The 25135-nt window shown below is 40.1% G+C and overlaps 1 long non-coding RNA gene and 2 gene segments (V, D, J or C); all 3 read left to right on the top strand.

Moving 5' to 3' along the window:
• The first annotated feature begins 2288 nt into the window (after positions 1–2288).
• Positions 2289–3350, top strand: LOC137877611 (uncharacterized). Its single transcript, XR_011103562.1, has 3 exons — positions 2289–2360; positions 2513–2944; positions 3060–3350. It is a non-coding gene; the product is annotated as an uncharacterized lncRNA (long non-coding RNA).
• Positions 3351–8437: 5087 nt separating this feature from the next.
• LOC137877945 (T cell receptor alpha variable 8-6-like) lies at positions 8438–9180 on the top strand. The segment is given in 2 exon segments: positions 8438–8597; positions 8876–9180. Coding segments are annotated over 2 exon segments (465 nt in total).
• Positions 9181–10130: 950 nt separating this feature from the next.
• On the top strand, positions 10131–23642 carry LOC137877607 (T-cell receptor beta-2 chain C region-like). The segment is given in 8 exon segments: positions 10131–10171; positions 10317–10613; positions 11511–11519; positions 19134–19193; positions 22517–22879; positions 22986–23012; positions 23112–23218; positions 23337–23642. Coding segments are annotated over 8 exon segments (921 nt in total).
• Positions 23643–25135: the final 1493 nt, after the last annotated feature.

The following is a 25135-nucleotide window of genomic DNA, read 5'->3' as shown; positions in this document are numbered from 1 at the left end:
TCATCTCTTTACAGGAGTTTACCTCAGCAAAGAAAAACAAGTGTTTCAGACTCCAACTGAACAGTTTTGGAAACCAAATGATGAGGTCACCCTGAGCCTCACACATGAAATCCCGACCTATGACACTATTCTCTGGTATCAGCGCTCAGCAGGAGACACTTCCCTGAAGCTCATTGCCTACGTTAATTATAAAACTCTTACGGTTGAGACAGCGTTTAAAAGCCGCTTTAAAGTGAGTGGAGATGGAGAGAAAACAGCTCATCTTCACCTCCTGAACCTCAGTCACCCTGAAGACAGCGGAGAATATTTTGGAGCAGCCAGTAGGCACAGTAATGAAGACAGTGACGCTCTCATACAAAAACCTCCATAATGATCCAGCAGATATCATCACACCAACAGGAAACCAGGGAAACCATGTGACACTGTCTCAAACTGCTGCAAAATGCCTGTGATGAAGGTTAATTCATTCAAATATTTTAGGGTTCCCTTTACTATGTGCAGTAAGAAGCAAAAGTTAAAGAGAGAAATATCCCAGCCATTGATTAATGTCATCTTCTGCTGATCAGCTCTCTCTATTCTACAAATGAAGATTTCATATAATATAGATTTTTCACCATCATAAGAGTGTTTTACTGGATTCCCTCAGGTCATCTCTGCATGAATGACATGAAGATAGCGGTAAGCTCCTCCTTCCTCATTACAAAACGTACAATAAAAAGGCAGATTTCACACTCATGTATTTCCATTGATGCCTCTGCATGTCTCTGCTTAAGTCACAGCTAAGATTTGAGTCTCCACAGAGAACATTAGGCTTGTGAGGATTGTTCAAAATGCTCGTCTTTTGGTTCTTTTCTCTGTCTTTGCTCTCAGGTAAGAGTCATAAGAAGTTTGTAATTCCTCATGACACCAACACAACCTTTCTGTTCACCTTCACTTTGTTTCTTTTTGTACTCCAGACATTGTGATACCATCACTTTTAATCCAACAATCACCAGCAAATCTTTTGACGAAACCTGAACAAGAAGAAGCCCGTCTTGACTGTCACCATGGCGACAACAACTACCCCTACATGCTTTGGTACCGGCACCGGTCAGCAGCCATGGAGCTGATCGGACTGCTTCATTATGAAAACTCAAACCTGGAGAAGAACTTTGAAGCCCGTTTCAACATCACGGGCCACTCAAAGGGCCGAGCTCAGCTAGTGGTCTCCAACGTGAACCCAGCAGACAGCGGCGAGTACTTCTGTGCAGCGAGTCAGCACAGTGGTACAACTCTCTCTGGCTCCTTCACAAAAAGCTGGTGAACCAGAGTATCAGACATGCAGCTGCATCCAACCTAAGCTGCTCCGTAAAGACAGCGGCGTACTTCAGCCGCCATAAAAGTGATGAGGGAGACAAGCAACGGCGTACGAATCCAACAGGAGATCGACTGAACACTGACGTAGAGATCACAAACACAGCTGCTCCCTAATGCTAATGAGTGTCGTCGACTCTTTCCGCTATTCAACACGGCAGAAACTATGATGTCATTTCCTCCACACAGAAGTGTTGGCTCTTTGTCTTGTCATTAATTTCCCCTTCAAACATTAAATGATTCCAGACCTTGACTTTCTTCATGCTTTGGGCTGCAGGTAAAGTTAATATCTATACAAAATAAAAACTTCCACTCATCAATTTTGTGATGAATAAAAAAAAATAGGTAAAGATATAACAATGATTGAAGTGTTTCAGCAGATATGGTTGTGATGCTGGTAACAGCATCACAACCATAACAGTTTCTCAGTCTCTGCTGATCCCTCAGTGGACCCACTGCATCTCCAGTCTTCCCAGCGGTTCTGCAGAAAAGCACCGCTGCCAGAATGACACCGATTATGAATATCTGTTCAAATCTGGTTATTCGGGCAGCGGAGTGGAAGGAGAAGCTCTGACGATAACCAGCGTTCAGAAGACAGACGAGGCTGTTCATCTGAGAGTCAACCACACTGTGGAGGAGATCATATCAGTGACTTTAACTATAGATGTTAAAGTTAAATCAAATGGAAGTGAGGAAGGTGAAAGAAAGGATATAATGAATAACCTGCTCTAAAGAAAATAATACAAATGTATTATTGATCATGTGCTTCAAAAATCTACCTCTGTGTTTTGATGAAAAGCGATGACCTGCAGTTGTGCAAATGACTGTCCTGAATAGATTCCACCAACAGGTGGAGGTACAGCACCTGGCATGGAGCTGTTAGAGGATACAGTGATGCGCCAACAGACGCCTTCCCTCATTACTCTGACAAGTACTTTACTCACAGTAGTGTCTGACGATGGTGGCACCTGTGCACACATTGGGGTTTCTCTCCATCTGCTTTTCATGTAAGATCTCAAATTTGATCAAGAATCTGACAGGGGAACTTGTTTAAAATGCAAAAAATCATGTTGCATAAATGATATAGATACTTTATGGTCTTTTTGTCTGTTGCTGCCATTACAGTTCCATCCAAAAAAAAATCTGCTTTTCTCCACAGGTCAGGTGAGCGCCGTTACATTTCAACAATCTCCTCCTCAGATAGTGGAGGAGAGCACTGAGGTCCAGATTAAGTGCAGCCATGATGATGCTAACCTTCAATCAATGCTCTGGTACCAGCAAAGACAGGACACTATGTCCATGACCCTCATTGGGTACGGATACGTGAACAGCCCAAACTACGAGGGTCAGTTTGAAGAACAATTCAAGCTGACAAGAGAAGACACAGTGAAAGGAGCTCTGATCGTACTCAAAGCAAACCCGTCAACCTCGGCTGTTTATTTCTGCGCTGCTAGTACACAGTGATGTGGTTTGATGCCACTCCCTCACTAAAAACCCTCTTCACATGAGTGTGTGTCTCTTTACAGACTCTCACTGAAGGACGGGAGGATGTCTCCAACTGTGATCGGATTTCTCCTCATCTTGCTTCCATGTAATGTAATTAGCTGCAAGAGTAGCAAAAGAAATACGGCAAATATGTGAATGATTTTTTCCACTGTGGCTTCTGTATCAACTGCTTTTTAAAATCTGTGTTTTTTCCCCCACAGATCATGCAGAGAGTGTGACGTTTGAGCCATCTCATCCCAGAATAGTCAACGACACAGCCGCCGTAGAAATCAAATGCAAACATAATGACAGTAATCTTAATGTAATGCTCTGGTACCAGCAAACACAGAGCGGTCTGATCCATTTAATTGGATACAGCTACACTGGCAGTGTCCCCAACTTTGAGAAGCAGTTTGAACATCGGTTCAAGATGACAAGACAAGACGTCCAAACAGGAGCTCTGATTGTTCCCAGTGTGAATCTATCAGACTCTGCTGTGTATTTCTGCGCTGCCAGAACACAGTGATGTGGTTTAATGTCAGCCCCTCACTAAAAACCCTGCTCTCTGTTTCTCTCTCTCATGTTCTCACGTTTAAGATCCTGAGAGGAAGGCTGCATTACAGATACATGACCTCTGACATAAACAACAGACCGATTTTAAAACCGACTGAAAACAATAATATGCTTTCTCACAGTCAGACTTTCTCAAAGAATCATGAAAGTGAGATGGATTTGATGATTGCAACATGCAGGCAAAAATGTAATTCATTTCATCAGACAAAATCAATTTCTGATTTCCACAATTTATACAAAGCAGCTGCTGCAATTTACAAAACAAATAGCTGACAATAAATAAAAACAACAAATGAGTCTTCAAGAAAGTGAACAGACCAGATGTTGAAAATAAAGAGTGAGTTTTAGTGAACACCATTCTTGGTGATGTTAAATCATGTTATGAAATGAAAAGCAAAGCAGTAACAACCTAAACAAACACCAGTTCAGCCTCAACACACTCGATACAATGTATTCATATTTCACCAAATCAACAATATGAAAGGATCATAAAAATACCAAACAACCAAAAGAAAAGCTCAGTGAAAAATAAATCAATTGAAAGAGTCCCAAGAAGTGAAAAGCAGAAAGCTAGCCAGCGTAGCCAAATGCACTGAGGAAGTCAAGACATAAATTAAATTAAATTTGACCTGATGATGGTGCTAGACTCATTTCTACACGTCATACTGTGGAACAAGATGCAGAAGCAACAGGAAGTAAAGAAAATACTACTGTATTTGTATGTATGTACACACACACACACACACACACACACACACACACACACACACACACACACACACACACACGCCCTCTTTCACCATGAGCCTAATTTTACTCTCAGGGAAATACTTTTCTCACATCAGTGCTTGATGATGTCTTCATGTATGCTGATCTTTTTCTTCATCTGTTCTCACTGTAAGATCTCGTCCTGACTGACATAAAAGTAGTCACTATTTATATTAATAATTATATAACATGCTAAACAATCAAGATAAAAATACTTTCTTGTTTGTTTTTTAGCATCATTGACATTTTATAAATCTGATTTTCTCCACAGGTCAGGTGAGCGCCGTTACATTTCAACAATCTCCTCCTCAGATAGTGGAGGAGAACACTGAGGTCCAGATTAAGTGCAGCCATAATGATACTAGCCTTCTAACAATGCTCTGGTACCAGCAAAGACAGGACACTATGTCCATGACCCTCATTGGGTACGGATACGTGAACAGCCCAAACTACGAGGGTCAGTTTGAAGAACAATTCAAGCTGACAAGAGAAGACACAGTGAAAGGAGCTCTGATCGTACTCAAAGCAAACCCGTCAACCTCGGCTGTTTATTTCTGCGCTGCTAGTACACAGTGATGTGGTTTGATGCCACTCCCTCACTAAAAACCCTCTTCACATGAGTGTGTGTCTCTTTACAGACTCTCACTGAAGGACGGGAGGATGTCTCCAACTGTGATCGGATTTCTCCTCATCTTGCTTCCATGTAATGTAATTAGCTGCAAAAGTAGCAAAAGAAATACGGAAACTATATGAATGATTTTTTTCACTGTGGCTTCTGTATCAACTGCTTTTTTAAATCTGTGTTTTTTCCCCACAGATCATGCAGAGAGTGTGACGTTTGAGCCATCTCATCCCAGAATAGTCAACAACACAGCCGCCGTAGAAATTAAATGCAAACATAATGACAGTAATCTTAATGTAATGCTCTGGTACCAGCAAACACAGAGCGGTCTGATCCATTTAATTGGATACAGCTACACTGGCAGTGACCCCAACTATGAGAAGCAGTTTGAACATCGGTTCAAGATGACAAGACAAGACGTCCAAACAGGAGCTCTGATTGTTCCCAGTGTGAATCTATCAGACTCTGCTGTGTATTTCTGCGCTGCCAGAACACAGTGATGTGGTTTAATGTCAGCCCCTCACTAAAAACCCTGCTCTCTGTTTCTCTCTCTCATGTTCTCACGTTTAAGATCCTGAGAGGAAGGCTGCATTACAGATACATGACCTCTGACATAAACAACAGACCGATTTTAAAACCGACTGAAAACAATAATATGCTTTCTCACAGTCAGACTTTCTCAAAGAATCATGAAAGTGAGATGGATTTGATGATTGCAACATGCAGGCAAAAATGTAATTCATTTCATCAGACAAAATCAATTTCTGATTCTCACAATTTATACAAAGCAGCTGCTGCAACTTACAAAACAAATAGCTGACAATAAATAAAAATAACAAATGAGTCTTCAAGAAAGTGAACAGACCAGATGTTGAAAATAAAGAGTGAGTTTTAGTGAACACCATTCTTGGTGATGTTAAATCATGTTAAGAAATGAAAAGCAAAGCAGTAACAACCTAAACAAACACCAGTTCAGCCTCAACACACTCGATACAATGTATTCATATTTCACCAAATCAACAATATGAAGAAAAAAAAAATCCAAACAACCAAAAGAAAAGCTCAGTGAAAAATAAATCAATTGAAAGAGTCCCAAGAAGTGAAAAGCAGAAAGCTAGCCAGCGTAGCCAAATGCACTGAGGAAGTCAAGACATAAATTAAATTAAATTTGACCTGATGATGGTGCTAGACTCATTTCTACACGTCATACTGTGGAACAAGATGCAGAAGCAACAGGAAGTAAAGAAAATACTACTGTATTTGTACACACACACACACACACACACACACACACACACACACACACACACACACACACACACGCCCTCTTTCACCCTGAGCCTAACTTTACTCTCAGGGAAATCCTTTTCTCACATCAGTGCTTGATGATGTCTTCATGTATGCTGATCTTTTTCTTCATCTGTTCTCACTGTAAGATCTCGTCCTGACTGACATAAAAGTAGTCACTATTTATATTAATAATTATATAACATGCTAAACAATCAAGATAAAAATACTTTCTTGTTTTGTTTTTTTAGCATCATTGACATTTTCTAAATCTGCTTTTCTCCACAGGTCAGGTGAGCGCCGTTACATTTCAACAATCTCCTCCCCAGATAGTGGAGGAGAACACTGAGGTCCAGATTAAGTGCAGCCATGATGATACTAACCTTGTAGTAATGTTCTGGTACCAGCAAAGACAGGACACTATGTCCATGACCCTCATTGGGTACGGATACGGGACCAGCCCCCCAAACTACGAGGGTCAGTTTGAAGAACAATTCAAGCTGACAAGAGAAGACACAGTGAAAGGAGCTCTGATCGTACTCAAAGCAAACCCGTCAACCTCGGCTGTTTATTTCTGCGCTGCTAGTACACAGTGATGTGGTTTGATGCCACTCCCTCACTAAAAACCCTCTTCACATGAGTGTGTGTCTCTTTACAGACTCTCACTGAAGGACGGGAGGATGTCTCCAACTGTGATCGGATTTCTCCTCATCTTGCTTCCATGTAATGTAATTAGCTGCAAAAGTAGCAAAACAAATACGGCAAATATGTGAATGTTTTTTTCACTGTGGCTTCTGTATCAACTGCTTTTTTAAATCTGTGTTTTTCCCCCACAGATCATGCAGAGAGTGTGACGTTTGAGCCATCTCATCCCAGAATAGTCAACGACACAGCCGCCGTAGAAATTAAATGCAAACATAATGACAGTAATCTTGACATAATGCTCTGGTACCAGCAAACACAGAGCGGTCTGATCCATTTAATTGGATACAGCTACACTGGCAGTGACCCCAACTATGAGAAGCAGTTTGAACATCGGTTCAAGATGACAAGACAAGACGTCCAAACAGGAGCTCTGATTGTTCCCAGTGTGAATCTATCAGACTCTGCTGTGTATTTCTGCGCTGCCAGAACACAGTGATGTGGTTTAATGTCAGCCCCTCACTAAAAACCCTGCTCTCTGTTTCTCTCTCTCATGTTCTCACGTTTAAGATCCTGAGAGGAAGGCTGCATTACAGATACATGACCTCTGACATAAACAACAGACCGATTTTAAAACCGACTGAAAACAATAATATGCTTTCTCACAGTCAGACTTTCTCAAAGAATCATGAAAGTGAGATGGATTTGATGATTGCAACATGCAGGCAAAAATGTAATTCATTTCATCAGACAAAATCAATTTCTGATTCCCACAATTTATACAAAGCAGCTGCTGCAACTTACAAAAAAATAGCTGACAATAAATAAAAACAACAAATGAATCTTCAAGAAAGTGAACAGACCAGATGTTGAAAATAAATTGTGAGTTTTAGTGAACACCATTCTTGGCACAGACAGGTGATGTTAAATCATGTTATGAAATGAAAAGCAAAGCAGTAACAACCTAAACAAACACCAGTTCAGCCTCAACACACTCGATACAATGTATTCATATTTCACCAAATCAACAGCATGAAAGGATCATAAAAATACCAAACAACCAAAAGAAAAGCTCAGTGAAAAATAAATCAATTGAAAGAGTCCCAAGAAGTGAAAAGCAGAAAGCTAGCCAGCGTAGCCAAATGCACTGAGGAAGTCAAGACATAAATTAAATTAAATTTGACCTGATGATGGTGCTAGACTCATTTCTACACGTCATACTGTGGAACAAGATGCAGAAGCAACAGGAAGTAAAGAAAATACTACTGTATTTGTATGTACACACACACACACACACACACACAAACACACACACACACACGCCCTCTTTCACCCGGAGCCTAATTTTACTCTCAGGGAAATCCTTTTCTCACATCAGTGCTTGATGATGTCTTCATGTATGCTGATCTTTTTCTTCATCTGTTCTCACTGTAAGATCTCGTCCTGACTGACATAAAAGTAGTCACTATTTATATTAATATTTATATAACATGCTAAACAATCAAGATAAAAATACTTTCTTGTTTTGTTTTTTAGCATCATTGACATTTTCTAAATCTGCTTTTCTCCACAGGTCAGGTGAGCGCCGTTACATTTCAACAATCTCCTCCCCAGATAGTGGAGGAGAGCACTGAGGTCCAGATTAAGTGCAGCCATGATGATGCTAACCTTCAATCAATGCTCTGGTACCAGCAAAGACAGGACACTATGTCCATGACCCTCATTGGGTACGGATACGTGAACAGCCCAAACTACGAGGGTCAGTTTGAAGAACAATTCAAGCTGACAAGAGAAGACACAGTGAAAGGAGCTCTGATCGTACTCAAAGCAAACCCGTCAACCTCGGCTGTTTATTTCTGCGCTGCTAGTACACAGTGATGTGGTTTGATGCCACTCCCTCACTAAAAACCCTCTTCTTGCTCCTGCACACACGAGAGGTGGCGTCTCTCTTAAAGCACCATTGGAGGAAGCTGTGTTCCTCCTGCTACAGCATTAACCTGAAGGATGGCACCAGTTGTGATCGCATTTCTTCTCATCTTGCTTCAATGTAAATCATTTAGCTGCAACACAACAATATATGAATGATTTTTTCCACTGTGGCTTCTGTATCAACTGCTTTTTTAAATCTGTGTTTTTTCCCCACAGATCATGCAGAGAGTGTGACGTTTGAGCCATCTCATCCCAGAATAGTCAACGACACAGCCGCCGTAGAAATCAAATGCAAACATAATGACAGTAATCTTAATGTAATGCTCTGGTACCAGCAAACACAGAGCGGTCTGATCCATTTAATTGGATACAGCTACACTGGCAGTGTCCCCAACTTTGAGAAGCAGTTTGAACATCGGTTCAAGATGACAAGACAAGACGTCCAAACAGGAGCTCTGATTGTTCCCAGTGTGAATCTATCAGACTCTGCTGTGTATTTCTGCGCTGCCAGAACACAGTGATGTGGTTTAATGTCAGCCCCTCACTAAAAACCCTGCTCTCTGTTTCTCTCTCTCATGTTCTCACGTTTAAGATCCTGAGAGGAAGGCTGCATTACAGATACATGACCTCTGACATAAACAACAGACCGATTTTAAAACCGACTGAAAACAATAATATGCTTTCTCACAGTCAGACTTTCTCAAAGAATCATGAAAGTGAGATGGATTTGATGATTGCAACATGCAGGCAAAAATGTAATTCATTTCATCAGACAAAATCAATTTCTGATTTCCACAATTTATACAAAGCAGCTGCTGCAACTTACAAAAAAATAGCTGACAATAAATAAAAATAACAAATGAGTCTTCAAGAAAGTGAACAGACCAGATGTTGAAAATAAAGAGTGAGTTTTAGTGAACACCATTCTTGGTGATGTTAAATCATGTTAAGAAATGAAAAGCAAAGCAGTAACAACCTAAACAAACACCAGTTCAGCCTCAACACACTCGATACAATGTATTCATATTTCACCAAATCAACAATATGAAGAAAAAAAAAAATCCAAACAACCAAAAGAAAAGCTCAGTGAAAAATAAATCAATTGAAAGAGTCCCAAGAAGTGAAAAGCAGAAAGCTAGCCAGCGTAGCCAAATGCACTGAGGAAGTCAAGACATAAATTAAATTAAATTTGACCTGATGATGGTGCTAGACTCATTTCTACACGTCATACTGTGGAACAAGATGCAGAAGCAACAGGAAGTAAAGAAAATACTACTGTATTTGTATGTACACACACACACACACACACACACACACACACACACACACACACACACACACACACACACACACAAACACACACACACACACACACACACACACACACACACACACACACACACGCCCTCTTTCACCATGAGCCTAATTTTACTCTCAGGGAAATCCTTTTCTCACATCAGTGCTTGATGATGTCTTCATGTATGCTGATCTTTTTCTTCATCTGTTCTCACTGTAAGATCTCGTCCTGACTGACATAAAAGTAGTCACTATTTATATTAATAATTATATAACATGCTAAACAATCAAGATAAAAATACTTTCTTGTTTTGTTTTTTTTAGCATCATTGACATTTTATAAATCTGCTTTTCTCCACAGGTCAGGTGAGCGCCGTTACATTTCAACAATCTCCTCCCCAGATAGTGGAGGAGAGCACTGAGGTCCAGATTAAGTGCAGCCATGATGATACTAGCCTTGTAGTAATGTTCTGGTACCAGCAAAGACAGGACACTATGTCCATGACCCTCATTGGGTACGGATACGGGACCAGCCCCCCAAACTACGAGGGTCAGTTTGAAGAACAATTCAAGCTGACAAGAGAAGACACAGTGAAAGGAGCTCTGATCGTACTCAAAGCAAACCCGTCAACCTCGGCTGTTTATTTCTGCGCTGCTAGTACACAGTGATGTGGTTTGATGCCACTCCCTCACTAAAAACCCTCTTCTTGCTCCTGCACACACGAGAGGTGGCGTCTCTCTTAAAGCACCATTGGAGGAAGCTGTGTTCCTCCTGCTACAGCATTAACCTGAAGGATGGCACCAGTTGTGATCGCATTTCTTCTCATCTTGCTTCAATGTAAATCATTTAGCTGCAACACAACAATATATGAATGATTTTTTCACTGTGGCTTCTGCATCAACTGCTTTTTTAAATCTGTGTTTTTTCCCCACAGATCATGCAGAGAGTGTGACGTTTGAGCCATCTCATCCCAGAATAGTCAACGACACAGCCGCCGTAGAAATCAAATGCAAACATAATGACAGTAATCTTAATGTAATGCTCTGGTACCAGCAAACACAGAGCGGTCTGATCCATTTAATTGGATACAGCTACACTGGCAGTGACCCCAACTTTGAGAAGCAGTTTGAACATCGGTTCAAGATGACAAGACAAGACGTCCAAACAGGAGCTCTGATTGTTCCCAGTGTGAATCTATCAGACTCTGCTGTGTATTTCTGCGCTGCCAGAACACAGTGATGTGGTTTAATGTCAGCCCCTCACTAAAAACCCTGCTCTCTGTTTCTCTCTCTGATGTTCTCACGTTTAAGATCCTGAGAGGAAGGCTGCATTACAGATACATGACCTCTGACATAAACAACAGACCGATTTTAAAACCGACTGAAAACAATAATATGCTTTCTCACAGTCAGACTTTCTCAAAGAATCATGAAAGTGAGATGGATTTGATGATTGCAACATGCAGGCAAAAATGTAATTCATTTCATCAGACAAAATCAATTTCTGATTTCCACAATTTATACAAAGCAGCTGCTGCAATTTACAAAAAAATAGCTGACAATAAATAAAAATAACAAATGAGTCTTCAAGAAAGTGAACAGACCAGATGTTGAAAATAAAGAGTGAGTTTTAGTGAACACCATTCTTGGTGATGTTAAATCATGTTAAGAAATGAAAAGCAAAGCAGTAACAACCTAAACAAACACCAGTTCAGCCTCAACACACTCGATACAATGTATTCATATTTCACCAAATCAACAATATGAAGAAAAAAAAAAATCCAAACAACCAAAAGAAAAGCTCAGTGAAAAATAAATCAATTGAAAGAGTCCCAAGAAGTGAAAAGCAGAAAGCTAGCCAGCGTAGCCAAATGCACTGAGGAAGTCAAGACATAAATTAAATTAAATTTGACCTGATGATGGTGCTAGACTCATTTCTACACGTCATACTGTGGAACAAGATGCAGAAGCAACAGGAAGTAAAGAAAATACTACTGTATTTGTATATACACACACACACACACACACACACACACACACACACACACACACACACACACACACGCCCTCTTTCACCATGAGCCTAACTTTACTCTCAGGGAAATACTTTTCTCACATCAGTGCTTGATGATGTCTTCATGTATGCTGATCTTTTTCTTCATCTGTTCTCACTGTAAGATCTCGTCCTGACTGACATAAAAGTAGTCACTATTTATATTAATAATTATATAACATGCTAAACAATCAAGATAAAAATACTTTCTTGTTTTGTTTTTTTAGCATCATTGACATTTTCTAAATCTGCTTTTCTCCACAGGTCAGGTGAGCGCCGTTACATTTCAACAATCTCCTCCTCAGATAGTGGAGGAGAGCACTGAGGTCCAGATTAAGTGCAGCCATGATGATACTAACCTTGTAGTAATGTTCTGGTACCAGCAAAGACAGGACACTATGTCCATGACCCTCATTGGGTACGGATACGTGAACAGCCCCCCAAACTACGAGGGTCAGTTTGAAGAACAATTCAAGCTGACAAGAGAAGACACAGTGAAAGGAGCTCTGATCGTACTCAAAGCAAACCCGTCAACCTCGGCTGTTTATTTCTGCGCTGCTAGTACACAGTGATGTGGTTTGATGCCACTCCCTCACTAAAAACCCTCTTCACATGAGTGTGTGTCTCTTTACAGACTCTCACTGAAGGACGGGAGGATGTCTCCAACTGTGATCGGATTTCTCCTCATCTTGCTTCCATGTAATGTAATTAGCTGCAAAAGTAGCAAAACAAATACGGCAAATATGTGAATGTTTTTTTCACTGTGGCTTCTGCATCAACTGCTTTTTTAAATCTGTGTTTTTCCCCCACAGATCATGCAGAGAGTGTGACGTTTGAGCCATCTCATCCCAGAATAGTCAACGACACAGCCGCCGTAGAAATTAAATGCAAACATAATGACAGTAATCTTAATGTAATGCTCTGGTACCAGCAAACACAGAGCGGTCTGATCCATTTAATTGGATACAGCTACACTGGCAGTGACCCCAACTATGAGAAGCAGTTTGAACATCGGTTCAAGATGACAAGACAAGACGTCCAAACAGGAGCTCTGATTGTTCCCAGTGTGAATCTATCAGACTCTGCTGTGTATTTCTGCGCTGCCAGAACACAGTGATGTGGTTTAATGTCAGCCCCTCACTAAAAACCCTGCTCTCTGTTTCTCTCTCTGATGTTCTCACGTTTAAGATCCTGAGAGGAAGGCTGCATTACAGATACATGACCTCTGACATAAACAACAGACCGATTTTAAAACCGACTGAAAACAATAATATGCTTTCTCACAGTCAGACTTTCTCAAAGAATCATGAAAGTGAGATGGATTTGATGATTGCAACATGCAGGCAAAAATGTAATTCATTTCATCAGACAAAATCAATTTCTGATTTCCACAATTTATACAAAGCAGCTGCTGCAACTTACAAAACAAATAGCTGACAATAAATAAAAATAACAAATGAGTCTTCAAGAAAGTGAACAGACCAGATGTTGAAAATAAAGAGTGAGTTTTAGTGAACAGACAGGTCATGTTAAATCATGTTAAGAAATGAAAAGCAAAGCAGTAACAACCTAAACAAACACCAGTTCAGCCTCAACACACTCGATATAGATATTCATATTTCACCAAATCAACAGCATGAAAGGATCATAAAAATACCAAACAACCAAAAGAAAGCTCAGTGAAAAATAAATCAATTGAAAGAGTCCGAAGAAGCGGTAAGCAGAAAGCTAGCCAGCGTAGCCAAATGCACTGAGGAAGACATCAACTCACGATACATTTCAGCACAAGCAGCAACATGTTACCTTGGTGAGCTGAAGCTGTGATTTCAGTCCAAAGCAGACAAAAACAGGACAGGAAAAGTCCTGCGCACAAGAGTCCCCCAAAACAGTCGGAGTTCGCGCGTGCATCAACTGGCGTGGGCGGAGCTAATCAATTAATTCATTAATCAATCAGCGATTAAGTGATTAAGTGGTGGTTCACGCGGAGCACAACGCTGTACTCAGAGACAGAGGTTGATTTCTCTATATCCCTGGAGTGGGTTTATTAGAGTACTTTGATTTCCTTTACAGGTTTATCAAGCAAGTACGATTTATTTTACAGGCTTATTCAACAATCAAGCAAGTAAGTAAGCAAGCAAGCAAGTGTATTTACGTCATATCCCGTAGGCTATGAATCATATCCCGAAGACTTATGAGTGTACTATCATGTCCCGAAGGCTTATGGCTTATTCCAATAAGGCATTGACTAATATGTACTATTCTGTCCAATAAGTCAATTGACTAATATGTCCAGAGAGCCCAGGCTAAGTGTCCGCTGAGAGTGTCCTGCTATCGATAAGCTTTAATACATGTACGTTGCAAGCGAGCGCAATACGATTTTGTGTTTACAATTTTATACGTTTCTCTCAACGGTATTAATTTGTGATCAGAGAGGAAAGTGCACCAAAGAAGAAGATGAAGAAGCAGAATATTTTTTTGGATGAGATCAGTTGCAAGCAGAGGAAGAAGGTGGAGAAGAGGAGGTGTGATGTGTGGAGAAGGGAAGTCATCTCTCCATTTCATCTGCAGCAGGTTTGTGAGCAACATGTGAATGCTCCACCTCTGATAGCAGATCTCAGTAGGCCTTTATGCTGAAATTGCACATTTAAGATGAAAACAATGTATTGATTTGTCACTTATGCACAGATCTTGATTTAAGGATGTCTCCAGCTTTATACACATTCGGATCTTTCATGCTTGTGCTTATAAGTAAGTCTGATTCAGTGATGTGTGGCCTTTCTTTGAATGTCGTGTTGTCTCTGTAACATCAGCACCACAGTGAGTTTATGGTACTTCTTGAATTCAAACTTTACGACACTAACGAGATGAATTCTCTTTATTCACAGGACAAGCGGAGAGCGTTTCCGTTGAGCAGTCCTCTTCTCAAGTCGTGAAGGTCTGGACTGAGAAGGTCGCGATCGACTGCAGCCATGATGACAGCAGCCTCCCGGTTATGATGTGGTACCAACAGAGACAGAGCGGTGGGCCCGTGAGCCTCATCGGGTACACGGTCGAGCAAAGTCCTCCGAGCTACGAGGAACAGTTCAAAAAATCCTTGTTTCGGATCAGGAGAGACGACACATTGAGAGGATCTCTGATCATCCTCGTAGTGAACTCGTCAGACTCAGCTGTGTATTTCTGCGCTGCCAGCACACAGTGATGTGGTTTAACACCACAGCTTCTCTAAAAACCTGCTACGACTTACAACAGCTGCTGCTCGGGGGTTTGTTTGAGAACATGATGCGGTTTATTGTTCAAGTACTGCTTTGCGAATAAAAAGTAACTGAACATGTAAATGTGTTCGCTGTAAAAGACACATATTTTTGAAATCATAAAAATAATCATGCACCAAAATGAAATCATGTATAAATTAAAGTTGCATTTAAAATAAATAAATTCACTTTAACACAAATAATGTGAGTCACTTAATTGCATGTTATGTTATCATGAGAGCGGTCACATATTATAACTAATAACACCATAACTGCATTTAATAATGAATTGTAAAGGATACAATGTAATTGATTACATGACTTCATTTATTGATCGTTTAACATTTCATAGACTAAACAGTTAATAGAGAAAATAATTTCCAGATTGTCTGATAATGAAAATCATTTATTGGAGCCCTAAACCAAAGTATTCTAAAAAAAAAAATTTAATTTGACCTGATGATGGTGCTCGACTCATTTCTACACTTCATGTGGAACAAGATGCAGAAGCAACAGGAAGTAAAGAAAATACTACTGTATTTGTATGTACACACACACACACACACACACACACACACCTGCAGCAGGCCAGAATTGTAAGGAGGGAAACCAAAGGATGGACAAACAATGGAGACGAGAGCGTGGAAGGCATTGGTGAATTACCATGTCATGCCCAGGGGCCCTTCATCTCATCTTATGGTGGTGGGCAACAAGACAGGTGTGCAGGGGACAATGAGGCTGCACACAAGAGGAACTCAAGTGATACAAACTTTCTGGAAAAAAAACCAATGCAAAGCAGTGAAAACAGAGCATCCACAACAAAACCTCAAAATCAAGCGAGAAACACAAAAGCAGGTAGAACTGGAACTAAAGAGAGTCCAAAAACCATGAAAACAAATAGTCGTCCTGACATTGCACTGAACAAAGTCAGGGAACAATAAAAGTCATGAGGATGAATCCAAACATCATCTAAGATCCACTGTCACAGTGCTCTTGAGCAAAGACCCGCATCCTGCAGTTGCAGCTCAGTGTCCACTAGGAGACTGTGACTGTACTCAGAGACTCCTTCACACTTCTGTTTGTCAGATGTTTGGACTGTGGCGGAACAGTGAGGTCCACCTGAAGACAGAGTTGTGATTGTAAAGGTTTGTTTTCACTCTGAATCGTCTGATCGATGTCTAAATGAAGCTGCTCCTGGTTGCTGTTCTCATCTTCACCAGTAAGAACATTTAAATTCAGTTGAAAGAACATTTTGTTTCTCCTTCTTCCTCGATTAAGTTGTTAATTTGTTTGTTGTTGTTTTTTCTGTTTATCCAGATTCCTCTGTTGGTGTAAAAATTCAGCAGCCTCCATCTTTATTCAGCCGTGAAGGAGACCCGGCTGTAACTTTGCAGTGTGAACAAGATGCCACGGATAAGTACTACATGTACTGGTACAGACAAGGCAGCAGCAGGGGAATGCAGCTAGTCGCATATTCTATCAATATTAACCTGGCGAGCATTGAAGCTCCTTTCAACGACTCCAAGTACACCATGTCCAGGCCTGCGGTGCTTCGCTCCTCTCTGCAGATCCACCCTGTTGAGGCTGGAGACTCAGCTGTGTTTTACTGTGCCTCCAGTGCAGCACAATGGTTCAGGAAGCCTGAGCAGCTCCACAAAAACCTCAAGAAGAAACCAGGAAGAGAGGACAGGGAGGAGGGTTAATGTGATGAACTCTGCAGGATTCTGTGTAAAATCAACAGGCCGACATCAACGTCACATTCAAATATGAAACTTGTTTTATTCAAATCTATTAATTCATTAAAAAAAGGGTACAAGAATGCTTCCCCGTAAGTCACGATGCTCCTCCAACACCACAGCACTGATCAGTTCAGATAAGTGAGCAGGTGTTAACGTGGTAAACATGACTCGTCACATCCAGTGTCATTGTCCTACAGAGCGTCTCTAATCGGTGTCATTTGGTGCTTTGGTCTCGGTTATTTTATTTTATTATAATTCAGTGTGCAGCCTGGCAACGCTGAAGCATATCAAGGTTATCGTATGCTTCCCTCTACAGGGGTCACGTGGGATTACACTCACATAAAAATAGAAATCACTTTGAGCTTTTCAGAAGTCAGGATATGTCAACGTGAAGCCAATTGAAATATTTAAAGTTGTGTTTGAGATGGAATTAGGCTGAATGAGCTGCAACTTACATTCAACACAGACATAGGGTGATACGACATCATAGAAATGCTTCATCTCACAATTAAGTAGATATAAGATCATTAAAAGGTTGTATTTTGAATATGAGCACTCTGGTTATTCTACAGATGCATATCATTTTTATTGAAGCGCACTTGTCTAACATTTAGCTCATTTGCATTGGTTTAATGTATCTACGTTTATGTATTCATGTACTTAAGAACAATTTTGAGGTACTGGCACTTTAGTCGAGTATTTCTGTTATTAGCTACTTTATACTTCAAAAGGGAAATGTTGCATTTTTTTATTCCACTATATATTTATTTGCCAGCTTTAGTTGATTTGAAGATTTACATTATAAATAAAATAAAATAAAAATAATTGAATTACAAAGTATTGTTGAGATTTAAAAAGTAGGAACCAGCTGCAACACTAAAGTGATGCTCATAATAACGCCTCAATAATTATGAGCCACTAATAAAACATGATTCTGAAATGGGCCGTTCTGCATGAAGAGTATGTTCACTTTCTTTTTACGTTATGTATATTTTGATGCTAATGCTTTTTGCTTAAGTAACATTTTGAATGCAGGACTTTTACTTATAACTTTTAAATAACGTTGCACTGTAAAGTTGATATTATGATTTGTTGTTGAGGAATACATTTATTTCATGACACTTGTGAAAAATCTGGTAATATATATTTTACACGATACCCTTTCAAAGAGTTATGTTGAAGAAAAGAAGAACAATTCAAGGATCACAGTCACATCTGTCAGTAAATGTGCGTCTCCTCAGCTCACTGGTTCCTGGGTGGATGAAGAGGTGTGACCAGCAGAGACGTCACTCCCTCTGAACATCTCCAAACAAACAAAGACCAGTTTCCCTCTTCCTTCCCAGCGCTCTTGCTTCTTTTCTTAGCCTCCCCAGAAATAGCAGCAGTCAGGGTTGGAGGCCGCTCAGCCGCCAGTCAGCCCGACCCGAACAGCTGCTCTCTCACACGGAGAGAGATGGAGGCTGAGATACGGAGACGCTGGGTGGGGGAAGGAGAGAGGAGGGAACGAAAGAGACTTCAGGTTTTTGTGTGATGCTTTTTCACCGTGGGGACAGGGGGCCACGGTGATACAATCCTATAGAGCCGCTGTACAAAAACCTCCTCCCATTGACGCCCATTGTGTAGACTGCTACATGCTACCTGGGACACTTGGAAGAGCAGAAAAATCAAGAATCTGAAGGTGTGTAAGCTGTCAGGACACACTGGAACTGGAAAGTCAACATTAATTGAAAAATTGGTTGAAAATGAGTTTTAAAAAAACAAGTTTTAAATCCTATGTGGAGCACTGGGATGCTTCTTTTATTCATCCTGACAAAAGCAAGATATTTGGACATTATGAAGCTCATCCTGCATGTTGAAGCCTTCTTCATCCTCTGGATTATTACACTGTGCTTCACCATGAGGGTTATGGAACGTTTTGAGACTTTTTGGTAGAGGAGACATTCAGTGTGACACTGGATCTGAAGCTTACTTTGGAAAGGGAACAAAACTCACTGTTTTGGGTAAGTAGCATCTGTCACTGCTGCAGTGCACTGGTACAAACTCACAATAGTTGAAATGTCGGTTTGAAAGTGAAGACACTAAACTGTTGTTGTTAAAAGCTGAAATATTGAGCTGAAGTGAAAACACTGTGACCTACAATGATCCTGCTTACTTTGGCCAAGGAACCAAACTGACTGTTCTAGGTAAATACTTCAGTTTATTACTGAGTTGTGTTAAATGTCACATTGCTGTGGAGTCTTAGTATAAACAGAAGTATTGGTAAAAACCTTCCAAAGATAATTGTGGTAGAGAAAGACTCAGGAGTTTCATGCTCAGTATTTCTGCACTGTGACAATGCAAACGAGGCTTACTTTGGAAAAGGAACCAAACTGACTGTTCTGGGTGAGTCAAGGATGGTTCAGATGGAACCAATGTAATAACATGTGTCATTGGGGTCATGCATTAAGAAATACATTATTATTAATGTACCTTTTAGTTCAAGTTCAGCTCAGTGGTTTTTGATGTTAAGCTTCACCGCTGTGCCAATTACGAAGCTTATTTCGGCCAGGGAACGAAACTGACTGTTCTCGGTAAGTAAGACTTCAAACCTTCTTCTGATTCATTCACCCTGTAAAAGAAGTGAAACTTGTACAAACAGGTGGGTTTTTCAAGTTTAATGTAACAAAAAAAGTTCCTCAACAATCAGACTACAGTGAAAGAAATATAGTTTTTGGGATTTAAAGACAAGTGACATTAACATAATAAACATTTAAAAAGTAACTAACAGAAGGAAGCAGAGTAAAAGCAGCATGTTGTGCTGTTTTGAGCACTGATCAAGTTCACTGTGACTCTGGTGGTGGTGAAGCTTTCTTCGGTGGAGGAACGAAGTTAACAGTTTTAGGTAAGAAATCTAAACGTTTAAAAATACAAAACGTAATTCAAGTGTTTCTTTAAGAAATGTGCAGCACTGAAGTCCAGATTAAGTTCTGCTCCGAGCTTTATATTCTTAAGCTTAAACAGTTCAAAGCCTCTTTCAGCCAGGGAACTAAAACGACTGTTAATATGAAGTCTAACAGGGAGGTTAGTAAAAGATTGATGTAAAGAAAAAGCAGGCTGTAGTCATCAGCTGTAAGGAAAAGTTGCATTTTCTATAAAACTAAAAAGTAAAAGCAGCATGCTGTGCTGTTTTGAGCACTGATCAAGTTCACTGTGACTCTGGTGCTAATCAAGCGTACTTCGGTGGAGGAACTAAGTTAACGGTTTTAGGTAAGAAATCTAAACTTTTCTTTAAATTGTGGATTTATGAAACTTATTTCACTCAAGTCTAGTGTAACTGTAGCTCAGTGCTTTTAGTTGTGAAGCTTGAAATATCGGTTTAAGCCGAGGAACAAACCTGACTGTTCTTGGTAAGTTAACATAAAGTCTAACAGTGAAGTTATTGAAAAAAAGAAAAGTTGCATTAATTATAAAACTAAAAAAGTGATGAAACAAAGTAAAAGCAGCGTCTGTTTTAAGCACTGATGAAGTTCACTGTGACCCAGACTGCAGAGGCTCACTTTGGTGGAGGAACAAAGTTAACAGTTTTAGGTAAGATATCAAAACAAATGGGAAAAATGAATTGTCACTAAAGTCTAGTTTAAGTTTCTGCTCAGAGCTTTTTGTTCTTAAGCAGTTTGATTATTTCAACCAGGGAACTAAACTTGGTAAGTTAACATTCATTCCAACAAGAAGATAATTGAAGATGTTCGTATTGCAAAGAACTTGTTTGTTTTAAAAAAAAAGGAAAGGAAATCTACTTTTATTACAAAGCTAAAGTAAAAGCAGCATGTTGGGCTGTTTAGAGCACTGGCCAGGTTCACTGTGACTCTGGTGGAGCAGCAGAGGCTCACTTTGGTGGAGGAACTAAGTTAACGGTTTTAGGTAAGAAAACATTCAGATTCATTAAGTTCATTAAATACTGCTCAGGTATGATTGTGCTTCGATTTTTTTTTTTTTATACTGTTGAGATACAGTAAGAATCAAATGACTCCCAAAACAACAACGTTTTACCCAATATTTCATTAGATAATGATAAAATAACCAAAAGCACACATAGATTTAAATGGAGACAGTAAGTCTAGTAGGATTTGACGGTTTGTGAAACACGAGTTAAAGTCTTCACATGTCAAAGAGGGACAGCGTTGGAATAGTGGCTCAGATAAAGAGGCAGCTGGAAGAGGTTTTGTATCAGTGGAAAGTCTCTGTGCTCCTACGCCGAGGCTTACTTTGGAGCTGGAACTAAACTCACCGTTTTAGGTAAGAAAACCTGCACAGAAACGTCCCAGACGAGACGACTATCAGCCTGTTTGTGTGTTAAGATTATAGTCAATACTAAGATTTGATTCAATAGACATATTTGATAGTAGTGAACAAAAGTGTACAAAGTGTAAAATGTGAAAGAAGTTATCTTAGTAAGTTAGTCTGTGCCAGTAGAAACCAGCGTTGTCTATGTTCTCCAGTAAACGTACAGCAGCAAGAAAACATTTGGCTCTACGCCCAGATTATTCCTCTAAAGCCAGTTCTTATCAGCGCTGTGAAACACTGTGAGTTCACAGTCGGAGGCTTACTTTGGAGCTGGAACTAAACTCACCGTTCTAGGTAAGAATCACAAAACTGAACATGATCTATGAGAATAGTGCATAGGATAGAACGGTAAACTAGTTGGTAACTTTCAGGTTACAGGTGAGGGTCGTTTTTTTAACATCATGCTCTTAAACAGACCTTAAATCAGAAGTCGAATGCTGTTTGGCACTAATTTAATTTTGTATGAGTGTGTATTGCCTCTACATGCATGTGTGCATAAAAGGTTTCCTGAAAAAGAAAAAAAGAGCACAAAGTCAGTGGACAGCGTTCAGCGCTGAAGCCTGAGCAGTTTTTCTTGTATAGCCTCGTATCAGTGTGAACAACTACGACCCTGCTTACTTTGGCAGTGGCACCAGACTGACGGTGTTGGGTAAGAAAATGATAAAATAAATGACATGTAAAAATGTTTGTCTTGTGACCTTATCTCAACTTAAACCTGAGCATTACTCAGTTTAGTGTCGTTTAAATGTCTTGATTCGTTTTTTGCTGAAGCAGCATCGTGTTGCCGTGCGTCAAAAGTGCAAAAGAAAATGTGACATTTGAGATTATTAAGATGGATCTCTATGTGGCATTCAGAGGATTGTCATTACAATCATTTTCTCAGATGCTAAGCAGAAATTTTGTTTTTCCTTCCTGCATCAAAAAGTGAATGAAAATGGATTCATGTGATATTATTATTATTATTGTAGTTTCTACCTTATTTGTGAGAAACCCACAAATGCTGCGGAAAAAAATGAGCTGGACGTCATCTCAGTCGGTTCTTGATCATGTTTTATTTGGTGCAAATGTTTGTGGAAAGGTCTTCTTGTCATGTCTACATTCTTGTGTTCAGAGGTCACGTGGATGATGGAGGATCCAGGTTTGCTGTCGATCTATAGGCAGCTTTAATTCATGGTGCGTTCGTTTGTCGTTGCAGAACCAGGACTTAATATCACCCCACCAACAGTCAAAGTGCTTCCACCTTCACCAAAGGAGTGTAAGAACCCGAAAGACGACACGAAGAAGAAGACCATTGTTTGTGTGGCCACTGGATTCTACCCAGACCATGTCAGTGTAGACTGGGAGATCGACGGGGAGAAGGTCGACGGGGAGAATGTCACCGGCATTGTAGCAACCGACAGCGCTGCCCTCCGGAAAAACGAGTCTTACATAATCACCAGCAGGCTGAGGGTCCCTTTCGAAGACTGGTTCACACTCGACACAAAGTTCACCTGCACCGTCAGCTTCTTCAATGGGACGCATAATGAATTTTATTCAGACTCAATCTATGGGGTAGAAGGTAGGTTTCATTTGAAACTCAGAAATGACCTCAACATGTTCTCTTTGCAACTGGAACTACGTCAACAACCATCTGTGTAACGCTTTTCTTCTTCTTCTTCCATCAGCTAAAAAAGTCAGAGTCCTGACAAGAGGTACGTATCATTCTGTGTTTCTGAACACCTCACTGCCTCACTATTCAGAGTCCTGTTTGGTCTTTGAATCGTGTCACTAAATGTTTGAACTTTCTGCAGAGAAATATTTGAAGATCACACAGAATGCCAAACTCTCCTACGCTGTTCTCATCTTCAAGAGCAGCATCTATGGAGCCTTCGTGGTGTTCTTGGTGTGGAAGCTTCAGGTTTGTTCCACATGATCTCCATGTTGTTGGGCATTTTACAGAAATTAGGCTGTGAATGAAGGAGTAATAAGAAAGAGCTTGTGACGTTATGACATCGTGTCTTTTCTGTCTGTTGCAGAGTTCACCCAGGAAGCAGAACGACTGAGAGCGGAGGTCAGAAAAAAATGAATCTAGGAGATCAATAGTGTTGGCTTCTGTAAATAAAAAGTTTTTTTACACACACACACACACACACACACACACACACACACACCGTTGTATGTTGCATTTACACTCTGCTGAAATAGAGAAACAGTTCTGTGCATATTGTTAAAACTGCCATACAAATATTTTGTGTATCACATTTTTACAAGTACTTATAATAATGTTGTGTTATGTAATTTTGGTTGCTTGAGTTTCTTCTAAATAAAAGTATTTCAGAGGAGCTTTGTCAATCATGTGCTTTCATTTCTCTATAAAAAAGGTTTGTTATTATTCTCATGACATCTTCAGACAGTTCCATTCAGTTTATGGGTTCATCCTCATATCAGACGTCGTTCATATTATAACGGTTGATTTAAATCAAAGAATTAGACATTACTCTCACATTTCATTCGACACTGAAAATACTTTTTTTTTTTCCACAGACAGTGGGAGGTATTTCTGTCCGCTTTCTGAGAAAGAAAGTATTTTTCATCTACATAGATAATGTTGAAACATCTCAGCTCGGAAAGTCTTCACAAGCTGTCATTTGGGTCTCGACAAGTTTTTCCATTGAACAAACAGAGGTGACTAAAGTTTCTCCAGTGACATTTGATCTGATTAAATTCCATCAACTGATCTGAGTTTTAACATTTTAAAAGGAAACATTTGACTTTATCAAAGTTGTAGATCTAGTGAGAGAAGCTTCTGAGGGTTTACGTTCTCTTCATGAATAAAGAAGTTGTTCTTTTAGTTGAAACACGTTCAGCAGGAACGTGAATGTGAGAGTGCGAGTCGACCACACGACAACAGGAAGTCAACGTCCTCCTCTGACAGCAGAAGGAGGTCAGAGCTGTTGTTGGTGAGGGAGACAAAGCGGAGCTTGAAACCCTGCAGAGGAGCAGAGAGCGACAGCAGAGGAGAGGATGTGGTCACAGAGCAGCCTGCACATCGCCCTCTGTGCCGAGAAACGACGAAGGTGCAAACCTCCACTTCACCGCAACCTCCGGCTCTCAGAGCGCAGCTGCACCTCTGCACCGACACCCCCCCCCCCCCCCCCCCCCCTCACTGCAAAGCTAGTCTCTGAGCAAACAGCTGGAAAAAAACTCCATTTCTGTGTCAACTGAAGCTACAGAATGAACATAAGTGTGTGTTATATCTGTTACAACAGCTGTTTGCAACATGCATTTGATTTTGTTGTAGGAAGAGCAGTAAATGTAGTTGTAGTCAAAGAGATTCAAACTTTAGAGTCTGTACTAGTGTTACTGTAACTGTAGTCTTATTTTAATATGAACCATTATTTGAGATATTATACTAACTATATTTAAAACATGAATGCTTCTGACCCAACTGTCCCTCATCAAGAGTAGTGATCAACAATAAAACAGTAGAAGTACTCTGCTTCATGTAAAAGTCATGCATTCAAAATTGTACTTCATTAAAATCAACGTATAAAAGTAGTCAAATTAAAAATATAGTTAAAGTACCTAAAGTAAAAATACACAGTATGCAGAATGGACCATTTCAGAATAATAACAGCTGATGCATTCATGTGTTCATCTCTTTAATGTTGCAGCTGATGAAGGTGGAGATCATTTAAACTAGTTTATATTCATGTGAATCCCCCCCCCCCCCTTATCTTTGATAATAAATACAAATTTGAAGAGGTAATTTGAAAAAACAGACCAATGAACCAACACCATTGTGGTAGACATTCTCTTGAGGGCACAAAGAAAA

The sequence above is a fragment of the Cebidichthys violaceus genome, unplaced genomic scaffold, assembly GCF_023349555.1.
Source record: "Cebidichthys violaceus isolate CVI_PGR_0920_01 unplaced genomic scaffold, fCebVio1.0.p SCAF_22, whole genome shotgun sequence".
In the NCBI taxonomy this organism is placed as follows: Eukaryota; Metazoa; Chordata; class Actinopteri; order Perciformes; family Stichaeidae; genus Cebidichthys; species Cebidichthys violaceus.
The sequence above is the reverse complement of the archived record's forward strand: the minus strand, read 5'-3'. Positions and strand labels throughout refer to the sequence as shown.